General features: G+C 37.7%; 1 protein-coding gene across 3 annotated transcripts in view; it reads left to right on the top strand.

The window, feature by feature from the left end:
- CMC2 (C-X9-C motif containing 2) overlaps positions 1 to 12,928 on the top strand; it is a 43,989-nt gene that overhangs the window by 18,188 nt on the left and 12,873 nt on the right. For 2 of the 3 annotated variants that reach the window (XM_030581253.1, XM_030581254.1), the window contains 2 exons: positions 819 to 885; positions 3,096 to 3,166. In XM_030581253.1, the coding sequence (XP_030437113.1) occupies positions 849 to 885; positions 3,096 to 3,166 (108 nt within the window). In that variant the 5' untranslated portion in view covers positions 819 to 848. Of the gene's footprint in view, positions 1 to 818; positions 886 to 3,029; positions 3,167 to 12,928 lie in introns of all 3 variants that reach the window. The other variant, XM_030581256.1, reaches the window with a different exon arrangement.

The raw sequence follows: 12,928 nt of genomic DNA, 5'->3' as shown, positions 1-12,928 counted from the left end.
ATATTGTTATCCCCAAACAAAACAAGCTATACCAGTAGAAGTATAGTTTTGCCAGTATAACTGTGTCTACACTAGGGGCTTCTGCCAGCACAGGTATGTCAGGGATCAAAACCTCTTCACATCCCCAGTTGATGTAACTATGCCAGCAGATGTTTGGAGTGTAGACATAAGTTTAGTTTAGCTTCATGTGCTTTGCCAGATTTCTGGCTGTTGAATAGTGTGCAGTAGGAACAGCAGTTATCAACATTTATTTCTTAAGATGTGAAGTGACATGAAAGCCTCTTTTTAGAATGGGGATGATCTAATTTGTATTTCCTTGTAGCATTCTATGGACCAGATCGTTCTAATAAGCAATGAACTATTTTTTTAAATGGAGAACTTCAGTCAGTGGATTATGTATTTGAATTCAGTATGTCAACTGTTTAGATCACCTTTAATCAAAGTGTGCTGTGCAAATATGGTAGATGATAATGAGGCTTAGGGTATGTCTACACTGCAAAATTGTTGACAAAACTTTTGTCTTTCACAGGTACTTAAAAAAGCCCCCCCCCCCCCCCCGCGAAAGACAAAAGTTTTGCCGATGCAAGTAGCAGTGTGAAAGTGGAATGCTCCTGCCGACAAAGCTTAACGCTCAGAGGGGCTGGAAGTATTTTGTTGGCAGAAGTGCTGACAATGAGCGTTTACACATATTGACTTCTAGTGACAAGGCTGTGTTGACACAGCCTTGTTGTTAAAAGCTGCGTGGTGTAGACAAGCCCTTAGTTACCACTTGAATAACACGTGCTTCCTGCTAATTCACTGTGTGTTTTTATTTTTAGTTTCCCTGTTGTTTGGGGGATTTGTCAAAGATGAACTCAGATGATTACATGTCTTGGAGTGGAGCTAGTATCCTTTTATGTAACCTCTCTAGAAGTCTTTTCCTATTATACACATTTATGTAGCAAATATGATCTTGATATTTACTACTTGCTGCAAACTTTAGCCTCTAAAAATTGAAGTTTTTTGGTGTAAGTAATGTTTGTCAAGCACTCTGAAGGAAAAAAGTGCTGACAAGTGCCAAGTTATAAACATAACTGTAGTCAAATGTAATATATTAACTCTCTTTTTGTAATTTTAGTAACTAAGAGAGAAGACACTTTTAGCTAAGATATGATAAATATTTTAGAGCAATCCTTTTATTAGAACAGGTCTGTACTTAAAACGATGTGCTATTGTAGCGCTTTAGAGAAGACCTTGCTACGCTGACAGGAGAACTTGTTCCGTTGGCATACTTAATCCACCTCTGTGAGAGGCGGTAGCTATGTTAACGGGAATGATTAGAGCTGAAAAGCTTACAAATATAACTTGTGTTAATCAATTTGCTATTTCATTTACACTCTAGACAAAAAAGCTGATTGTTACTGTTATTTTTGTTAGCATGACACTGTTCATTTGGATTGCAAGCAGTTTGAAGTAATATTTAAATCCCCTTCCCAAAACTATTTATTAAATTAAAATCAATCACTGAGCACTTGTATTAATATTAGATTTTGTTACAGCAGTTTAACAAAACCTAAAGTGTGGCCTTAGTAAGATTCCTTTAACTATTTTATAATTAACAAGAAATTTTAAATTGAATACGCAGTATTTTATTTTTGAGATGTGATTTTTTTTGCTTAATCACCAAGTACATTTTTGTAGTACTGTAGTTGCTAAACAAAATCAGAATATGTCTGTGTCCACCAAAGAGTAAAGCTCATTTCTATTTTGATATGCTAGCACCCTTCTGGATGTATGTGGTTTTGCTCACTTATCTTTCTTCAGATACTTTTAAATCTTAGACTTTTATCTATTTTATTCAATCTATGAAATGATTAAAAGGTGCTGGATTGATACCACCATAACTGGCTTTTTCTCTTTTCTCACGTTGTGTTCTCTGCCTCTTCAATTTCTTTGTCTTTTCTTCTCCCATTTATGGCCCCTTCCCCCCAGTCTCGCTGTGTGCCAGTCTCTAGTATTATGCAGTGATTTGCTCCTGCACCCCAACATATCCCACCACTCACTTCCTCTAATATCTCTAAAGGGATAGTATTTTTACTTGGTTAACATCCAGTGATTTCATTGGAGTTGAAGGTGCTCAGCACAATGTAGGACTGGACCCAGTGTAATCGAAACAGGGGATTATGGACTTCCCTGCTGGATCAAGACAAAGACGATGTTCCTTTCTGAAGGACTGAAATACCATACGCACTGCAAAACTTCCAGATACAATAGTTATTAAGGATGACTGTTCGGCCTTAATTTTTCTGCTTTTGTGTGTTTTTTTTTTTAACCCCTTGGGATAAATTTTAAAAGTATTGCATAAGGCTTTATTTTGTGATTCCTGTTAAAGTAGTGGGTGTTGCGTAGCCAAAATTCTGAGTGAAGTACAGGGAAATGCTTCCAAAGCATATCAGTGTAACTTAGCTACTCGAAGTTTAACCCTCTTCACCACCATCTCCAGTCAGTCAAGATCAGTTAATTAAATTTTGCATTTTAACTCAGATACGTAGGCACAAATAAAAAAGCCAGTGATTCCAAGTACTATAGAAATACCGGAATACCAGGTGACATATACTGCCCTATACCCACATGGGTAGTGGACGTGTAGTGAAAATAGATCATAGTTTTATTTTTTACCTTCTACTAAAGAAGCTAGAAAATGGAGGAGGAACGGACAGCAGCAAGGAGAAAGATTATTTCATCTTCAACTCCCAGATGCCATGAAACACATAGGCGTCTTGATCCCACAAAGTTCTTTAGTATGTGCTTAACTTCAATCATGTAGGCAGTCCATAAATGAATAACAGAAAGGCAGAGGCATATGCTGCATTTTCTTTTTTAACTACCTACTTTGTTAAATCAAATTATAACCTAAATAAACAAATTGGACTGTCACTGTGTTCTGGTTTTGATTAAAATTAAGTTATTTCTATTAGTGAACTGCAAGGACTTCCTAAGTAGAGATGTGTTAGACTTTAAGATGAACTTTCATGTGTTAATATTTGCAGGTGGAACATTTTTCAAATTGTAGTCCATGAACTGCACAAGCTACCCTTAACTCAAGATGCATCCAGACTTGTCTCCTCACCTGCACAATGAAGAATGTAACCTAGTTATCAATCTGCTCAAAGAGTGTCACAAAGAGGTAAGAGTTTTGAAAAGTAAAACAAGTTGTGTGTGGGAATTGAGTGTCAGTATATTAGTGAGAATATTATTTCGTCATGGAGTGACATCTCCCCTTCAGGCAGAACAACCATGAGCTGTTCTTCCTCCCATCTGTCATACATGCACTAAACCTACCATATTCCAGCCATCCAGGAGACAGATGGCTCAGTCTGTTTGAAAGTAGGTGCTCTAGGCTTATTGAAAGTGATAAGAAAATGCAGAGTGCCTGACACCCACTGTGTGGAGAGTTGAAAATTTAAACAGTTGCTGGGATTTCAATGAGACCTGCTGTTAGACTTCTATATTTTTAATATGGTTCAATCAGCACCATCTAAATATATAATCTAGCACATTTCTGTGAAGTGGCTCAGAGGTCTTTCATTTTTTCAAGCAAGTAGAAAGTTGAGATCACCTACTTGGAAAAACTCTTTACATTTTCATTGGCTGTGCTGTAAATCTTAAATGTCGAAGAGTCATCCTCTATATTCAGAAACTAAATAATATATCTGCTGTATGCTATATCATTGCTAAATTATTTTCCCAGTTGTTGGTTTTATTCTAAATCAGTGTTGCATGCAGAAGTATTTCTATATCAAGACATAAAAAGTCAATTTAATTTCAATTGTTTTCACTAAGATGAAGAGTAAATTTAAATATTGAATCTTAATGAGCAAAGCATTGGCTTGCCCTATTACACATTGAATGAAATATCTTCATCTCAGGTTGTTGCAAAGATTCAAATATGATGTTTCATGGAATCTGTTGCTTTAGAATTTATTGAAACTACTAAATTCATTCATCTCCTGTCCTTTAATGTTTCTACTAGAATTTTTAAATAGCTTCAGAAGTAAAAATGTTAAATTTAAAACTGCATAAACTTGAATTGGACTAGTAACATAGAAGGTATTGGGATCACAATTAAGGCTGAAAAGAACCTTAATCTACTCCGAAAGAACACTGAAGGGAAATGGTGAAATTGATTAAGCAATTAATCAAGTATAGAAAGCAAACTGCTAGATTTTTTGTTCAACTAGTTTTAGTTGTAGCCCCTGGATGTTACTTATATTTCTAGTATGTGCAAAATATTTGGATAAAACTGATTTTCAATTTGGTCATTTAATCAACAAAATTTTTTTTTAAATGGCTGTGATTTATAAATCACAACAAAATATCTTAAGTACAGACTTAGTTTTAAGTGTTTTTTACTAGCAGTGTGAGTATAATGCCATGTCAGAACATGATGTTCTGATGGACAAAAATTAATGTTTGCATCATGTCAGCACTGGTATTAAGATGTGAAGAGGCATAATAGGCACTCCCATTTAAGAACTGATAAATAGCCATTTGTATTTAAGTGGTCAAGGGCCACTTTTGTAAAGTGGTGTTGGTAGACCTGTAATTGAGAATGAAAGGTCTGAGCCATTATATAACAATCCTTTTGAGTCTTGAAGTCCTTCAGATATGAAGTATTAGTGGAATAGTTTTAATTCATGATATATTGTCAATAGATGAGTGTGGGACTATTCCATTGACGTTCTTTTGGCTTCATATGTCTTTAAGATGCCATAAATTATGTGAAATCATTACAATAGTACTGAAAGTTTAAAATATAGAAAGAACTTTTGGTTACTCTGTTTCAGTTGTACATACCATATATAACACTAGTCTACAATTTTTGAGAAGTCGTCTGCTTCAGACATAAATGTGATATTTATTATGTATTTTGATATGCTGATTTCAAATATGACAATTAAAACAACTGATTGGCTACTGTTTCTAAGATATTTACATTTTTACATTTTATGTCTATATATATTGTATATATGGTAGAGTTTTAATCATAAATTGTAAACCTAGGTCTTCATGTATTTATGGTTGCTTTACATGATAATATTTCCCTGTCCTGTTTATGTAACACTTTAAAAATCAGCAAATGGGTTATATAAATAAAATTTATTATGAAACAAAAGGCAAAAAACTATTCTCTACATAGTTTAGTCCTATTCAGTGTCTACTCGGCGCTTCTTGGCTTGTCTCTTGTCTTCATTAAATGGAGCATCTCTTGTCACTGTCCAGCAATAGTCTGCAAGCATTGATGGGCTCCATTTGTCCTGATAGCCCGCCAGGAGATTCCACTGCTGTAGTCTGGAGCCCAACAGCTCTGCCTTACTCTTGGGTAGTTCCAAATCCCTGACAAGGTCATTCAGTTCACCTTGTGTTATGAGGTGTGGTTCAGAGGAGGAGGATGGGAGAAAATGTGGGTTCTGTGATACTGATGGTTCAGGACCAGAAGTTTCATCCTCTTCCTCATCTAACTCGAGTGAGAATGATTCTGGTGCATCAGGAACGGGCAGTCCTTCTCCGTGGGGTACTGGGCGTATAGCTGATGGAATGTTTGAATAATGCACAGTCCACTTTTTCTTCTTTGACACACCTTTCCCAACTGGAGGCACCATGCAGAAGTAACAATTGCTGGTATGATCTGTTGGCGCTCTCCAAATCATTGGCACTGCAAAAGGCATAGATTTCCTTTTCCTGTTCAACCACTGGCGAAGATTTGTTGCACAAGTGTTGCAGCATATGTGTGGGGCCCACCTCTTGTCCTGATCTCCAATTTTGCAGCCAAAAGAAAGGTGATAGGCTTTCTTAACCATAGTGGTAATACTGCATTTTTGTGATGCAAAAGTCACTTCACCACAAACATAGCAGAAGTTATCTGCACTGTTCACACAAGTACAGGCATCTCTGCTCACTTTGGCTAAACAGAAATGTGTCCCTTTGCAAAATCAAACACTGACAAATAAGAGAGCACGACACTGTATGATTTCTAGAGCTGATATAGGGCAATTTGTTCAGCAGAGTGACGTAAGCTTCGTTATGATTGCATCATCCATGACTTCTAGGAATAACATGATGCAATTCATATCGTGTATGACGCAATACCAGCTTCAGATTGCATCATTCATTGTTTTTCTAAAAAGCAAGTACTGTCCAAACCTGTCATAGATTTATTCATAGATCCAGTCAAAGATGTATTTTAGTCATTTCTGGTTTAAATTGAGATCCTTTCCCTTTATAACTCACTTACCGTCCGCCATTCCCAAGTCAAGGATCGTATATACTGACCCAATAGCATATCTTGAAAACTAGAGCCAATCAACAATTTTAAGCATCATTTTCATTCTCAGTGACCCAGAATTAGTAAAGTTGGACTACATTTATTTCAGAAGCATTTTGGCTGTAGAGCAGTGTAATTTGTGGTTACTTTTAAAAACCCTGCTCATTTAATTTCATTCTCATGTTTCAAAATTTAGTAAGACACTGGTTCACAATAAAAGGCACCAGTACTTCAAACTTTTAGTTTATAAGGACATATTTTAATTAAAGCTAATAAAAAAGTGTGATTCCTCCTGAAAATGAGTTCGAGCTAGGAAATCTGGTGAGATCTGGACTCATCCGTATGTGGATTTCCTCCTTCCTTGCTGTCAGAGGTTTAGTGAGGGGACAACAGCTACTCCAGGCAGGTTCTTTGGCCTTCTTTGCAGTAAACAATACATACTGTCCAATGCAAGCAATTTTGTTATAGCGTATTTTGGAATAGGGTGTATATAGGGATTTCTTTTTGTAAGTTTGTGCAACCATTCTCCTGTTTGGTGGTGTATCTTGGTTTACTTGTAAATCAATCACACAAAGATTAAGCAAAATGGACAGGAATATTTTACAGATTAATACACTGGACATAATTTGCACATGTTTTAATTGCACCAAAATGAGGACAGATAAAATTGTCATATCTCTCCACTATGAAAATAAACTAAGGAATGGCCTCCTTTGTGATGACACGGACGTCTGACTCAAGCATTTTGGGCCAGATTCTGATAAATTCCTTCTGATAATAGCTTTATTCAGGGTGTTTTACTCCACAGATAGCTCCTTTGCGTTCAGTGGGACTGCTCACATGATAAAGGTATTACTCACCATGAATATGAGATCAGAATCTTGCCCTTTGGGAATAGGTTAACAGGCTGTAGAGTCTCTGTAAACAATGTTGTGGCAACTATACACTCTAAAACTACAAAAATTGGTAACTTTTTTCCTTTTTTTGGATTATTGCTTCAATCTGCCTTTTAAAATAGAGATAATCTGAAATTTACTTGTGCTGAAAACTTTCTGTTGGTGCCCAAATGTGCACTGTGCTGTTTCATATGATGAGTGGGGATTGTGTAGTAAACTCTTTAGCACTATCATAACTCTAACTCTGCCCTCATGGGAACTTGAACAATTCCATGGGCAATATCATCCCAAACTACTTATTAAGTAATGTGACTCATGTCCTCCATAATTTAGCTCATTAAACACAAGAGATTAGTTTTCATTCACAGTCTAGATAGTCAGCCCAATTTCTCTAGCAGCCCTTTAGAGGATAACTTCCAGTACTAAAGGGCATACTTCATTAATATGTATATTAGTTTTGCCTTTATACTGTATGTAGGAACAGATAATTGCTGTTAAAGACAGCCATGTGCCCCAACTTCATTTCATTTGTGTCCCTGCTCATCAATTTAAAGCCCTAGTCCACTGGAATCTGTTACTCAAGTTCTCACATAGTACTACTTGACCACAGTATGTTCTCTTTAAATCTTCTGTTCCTGTGCTCTCTCTAAATTCTTCAATTATCATGAGGGAGCCTTGCCTAGAATAGCTGCAAGTTCTGAAATTGGAATGGAATGTCCAGGGTATCTTCTCTGCATTTCCTCCAAATTCTGCAGCCTCGTTTGTCTGTGCAGTCTAAATGATCTAGGGGTAGTCTGAGGTGTTGCATGGGCATACAGTTTTCCTCATCCAAGTTAATTAAAAGCGAGTAGGATTCTAACCAGGTTCCTAATAACTAAAACCAGGATAGGGAGTTCCTCTCCATATCAACTTCAGCAATATCAAAGGAGGTTGCCAATAAAATAGCTGCTCACATTTAATAGGAAAGTAGAAGTAAAACCAAAACACATTTTTATTTAGACACTGCAGAATCCTAATGTCTGGATTTTGTAATCACCTAAATAAAATACTGTAAATAGCATGCAGGTGAAAGGGGTGGGAGAGAAGAAAAAGCTTGGTTTGTTCTGCCTAGTGGTGTGTAAACTGATTTGGCTAATAAGCTTTGACCAGAGAATCCTGTTGTATTCCTTTCATTGTTGGAATTATTGTTAATCTGCTTTCCTCTTATAATTTTATGTTGTATAGGTTGGTACAATATGCCTAGTAAAACTGTCCATAAACTTTAGAAAGGACTTGATTTGAATATGCTCTTCTACTTGAATGTCTTGGCAACAGTGATTTGAATGGATACATTGCCTATTTAAGCTACTAAAGGACTAAGAGTAGTGGTAATAAATTGATGCAAAGGATTATATTTTTTTCAGAATGTGTTCTTGGTTTGATTGAAAGACAATGTCTGCTTGGGTGAAGGAGGACTTCATTGGTTCTTTCAGCTTTGTGCATAACTATGAAAAGAGAGGTGTTTGCACACTCTAGAGTTTCCGCTATGAAGAGAAAATGTCTGTCACGGACAGTTCAGTCATAAGGAAATGATGTTTTTTATCTAAACTTTAAAATAATTTAGTGAAATATCTTACTTTGGAATGTCAGATTTCACTGACTTTACCCTCAGTGACTGAGTCACTGAAAACTCTGGCCAATACCTAACTAAATCGCCGTGAGTGTAAGCTTCTATGTAGCTGAATTCAATTCTCTTAAAAGTGATAACTTGAATTGGGCAGTGTGGGAGAACATCTCCACAGAACTCAGTTAAATGCATTTCATTGCTGAACTGAAACATGTCTGCTGTACTAAGTTCATATTTATTGAATAGAAGCTGTCAGGCATGCTATTTGTACAGTGTTACCTTAGACACTTTTGAAAGGTAAATTATTGTTGTGCCAAGTGAGAGCTTTAAAAAGGCCAGTATTTCTTGCAGATGTCAGCTATAGAACATATGGTTTTACAAACACTTCACTATTAGGAGAGTGACAGCCATCCTGGAAAAACTGAATTTCCATAAGTTGACCCATAAAAAAGCTGACATTTTACTCTCTTTGCAGACTCCATGTTAACTAGATTTAAAGCAGTAACATTTCTTTTCAAGCTGGAATTTAATTTCACTGACACAATGTCCATTGTTGTGCTTTATCTTCAAAGAGTTGAAATATAATAGCTCTCACTAAACTTGAAATCCACTGATAATATAGATAGTGGATCCCAAAACATCTCAACAAAGCATACTTTAAAATGTAAGGAAAATCTCAAGATTCAAGAAGTTGTCATGAACATAATCAGTCTCTAGTGTGAATACAGGACTCCATGGGATATGAAAGAAGATAATGTAAAGGTCTAGTTGAGAGCCATCTCAGCTTAGCATGACAATGCATTTCTTCTGAATATTTCTTGAAATTTGATAAATAATTGTAAGAGACTCAGACAGGTGTAAGTCAAATTCCATGCCAAGTTATGACTAAAGAATATACCCATCTTTTCTATTGCATGTCTTCGTCAGCAATATCCATTAATTTGGTGATACGTGCTTGGTCCAATAAGCTGTTTAACTCCATGCTATGAAGCCAGGATTTCAGATTTGCCTCAATCATTCTCTGAATCTATATAAACAAGTTAATTTCAAAATCTTTATACTTGCTGACTAAATCTGATGTCTTCTTCCTAGTTACCTCATCTGTTCTCATCAATTTCATGTCGTCTGAGACCTTCTAAATTCTCCTCTAACTTTCCATGAAGGGTTGGCTCTAAGTGAAATAATATACTTTCAGGGGAGTTTCTTTACATTAACTTCAGGTCCGTCATCCTGTCACTCTTGCTATTTTTGTAGCTTTCCTTTGCTGTTCTGTGCCTCAGCTGGGCTTGCGGATGGTATACTTATAAGTCTTAAGAGCAGGATTCATTACTGTTTGTCCAAATGAAGTCCCTGGCAGGATGCTGCACCAGAAAAGAAATATCTCAAGTGCACACATACAGCAGGTATAGTCTCACTTTTGAGAGTTGAGGTGTTGCCTCTCTTGCACCCTTTGGACAACTGTTTGATCTCTTTTTGCCTTTGCAGCGAGAAGCATGACACTTCCTTCTGATTTTGCTGGATGGCTAACAAACTTGGCTTTCAATTGGTAGAATACATACACACTTACATCCAGCTCTTTCTTGCAGCTCTAATAGAACCGTTCCTTTTCTTTGAATTAACAGTTAGTCATTTATGACTACAGCCTTTTCACATTACAGTGAAGCTGAAATGTTACACATTTAGAAGTTAACAAGATATGTTCTATGATCAGTCTTATTTGACAAATAAATTTGATTGCCTGTGGAAGAGAGGGGAAAGAATAATTCTGCTTTTTTAGCTTGCTCTCACTCCTGAGTTTCCAGAGCATATAGCGAACATATATTATAAAATAATACTGTGGGTGTACAATAGCATCTTTCAAACTGAAGTGAGATGCACATTACCTGAAAAGGTTCACTTGTGAAACAAGAATAATTTAGGCAAGAAGTCTTAAAGAGAAACTATGAAGTTTCATATGAAACATTTTTCTTATTCTAGCTTCATGTTACTTATTTCCCCCCTCTTTATTTGCAATATCCAGAAGCAGACAGAGTATAATTTCCTATCAATGTCTTGCTCCCCGTTAATATTTCATACTAGATCTATGGAAACATGTACTAGGGGAGATGAATCTGAAAGAGCATGAAGTTTGTTGAGGAGAGAACATGTCCAGACATCTTGTGGCATGCAGTTTCTTCTTCACTGGTTTCACTTTTTCTGGTCACTTTTTCATTGTGCTCCCCGTAGAGGACTGACAATAGTCATCCTCTAATCTTTTTTTGGATTTATTTATTTTTCTGATTAAAATAATTAATTTTTGCTGAGATGGCTTTCTTTCTTTCATAGATTCTTTGGTTTATCCCTTTCTTTCTGAATATTTGTCCCCATGTTGCTCTGCCTTTATCTAGATAGGCACTAGATTCAGCTACTGCAGCCTTCACGTACTGCTGTCACTCTCTGTTCTGCCAGTGTTGTCAGCTTTGGGGCCCATTTTGTCCACTTCTCTCACACAGCTGTCTCCATACTTTCTTGCAGCTCTTCTACACAAATTTTTACTCCTGGTAGAATTCCGCATCACTACAGAATGCAGAATGTTGCAGAATTCCCTGTTTTCCCTGCAGAATTTCTGGCCGCCACTAAGGGCTGCTGGATTCTGCAGAACGCAGCTTTCAGTGAGTGGAGCGCCTAGTATGGTGGTGCTGGGGGCTGTACGCTCTTTGAGCTCTTTGAGCCTCATTCTCCTGGGATGGGAGAGGGCCTGGGGGATAAGCCAGCTCTGGCAAAGGGTGAGGAAGGGCAGGGCTGCACCACACCATGTCCCCTGGAGAGGTGGTAAAGAAGTTGGTGGGAGTAAAGGCTCTGGGAGTGCTGGTGTCTGGGCTGGGGGCTGCCCCATAGTTGCACTCTGTGGAGGGGAGGTGGTGGTTTCTGGGCTGGAGGGTGTCACGTGGCTCGGCTCCAGGGGTGTCTGGGCTGGGGGTGCCCTGCAGCTGGGCTCTGGGGGGATGGGAGTGCAGGTGTCTGAGCTCTGGGGTCCCCACACAGCTCTCTCCAGCACCCCACCACTAGAAATGACTTGTAGGTGTTTAACTCTCTACTTCTGGGGGAAACTTTTTTGCTGTTGTCTGTATTGTTAACATACTAGCTGACAGGTATTTTGAAATAAATTACCAAAACAATTGAAACTGGAGTGATTACATTCTGTTATTTTGACAAATAAAATATGTAGAATTTTGCACAGTTTTAATTTTGTTTGTCTGGAATTCCCCCAGGAGTCACAAATAGATGACCTTCCCAAGCTGCTCCATGAGGCCATTCCCCTTTTTCCACAAAATCCCTCCTGATGACTCAATCCTTGTATGATGCCTACAAGAAATAAAATAAATCCCGTATCTTAGTTATATGTTTAAAGATCGCTTTGTTATTCCTTCATGCTATACACTAGCCTTCACTGAGTAAGCACATCATCTTACTGATGTTACCCCTGTTCTTTTCTCTCTGCCTTGTAACTCCCCTTGTTTCACTGTATCTGAAATTAGTAAACACCTCCGGGCAGGGATCATGCAATCTTTATCTATGTTGTGAGGCACCTAGCACACGCTTGCATGCTTTAATTAAATAAGGCTGAGAATATATAGTGCTACTCCTACATTCTGAGATTACCTTTAATACAGTAACTCCTCGTTTAACGTTGTATTTGTTTCTGTAATATTCTACTTTAAGCGAAATGATGTTAAGCAAATCCAGTTTCCCCATATGAATTAATGTAAATATGGGGGAATAGGTTCCAGGGAATTTATTTTTTACCAGGCAGAAGACGACATATATATTTCCCAGGGAATGCCTTGCTGCTAAATGATGAACTAGCACTCAGCTGTGCCCTCAAGGGTTAACACGTTGTTAATGTAGCCTCATGCTCTACAGGGCAGCAGGAATGGAGAGAGGGGAGACAGCATGGCGGAGAGAGGCAGAGATACACACCGTGTGTGAGAGAGAGGCGTGTATTGCCCCTTTGACCCCACTCTAAGTACACTGCCTTTTTAAGTAGATCATCAAGTTGAGACAGCAGCTGTTGCCAGCAAGCTCCCTCCATCCTGAGCTCTGTTGTGTCCCCCTCCTTACCGTCCCCGGCTCTGTGGAAAT

Source organism: Gopherus evgoodei, chromosome 12 (genome assembly GCF_007399415.2).
Source record: "Gopherus evgoodei ecotype Sinaloan lineage chromosome 12, rGopEvg1_v1.p, whole genome shotgun sequence".
Lineage (NCBI taxonomy): Eukaryota > Metazoa > Chordata > Testudines > Testudinidae > Gopherus > Gopherus evgoodei.
This window is presented reverse-complemented; position numbering and strand designations above follow the sequence as displayed.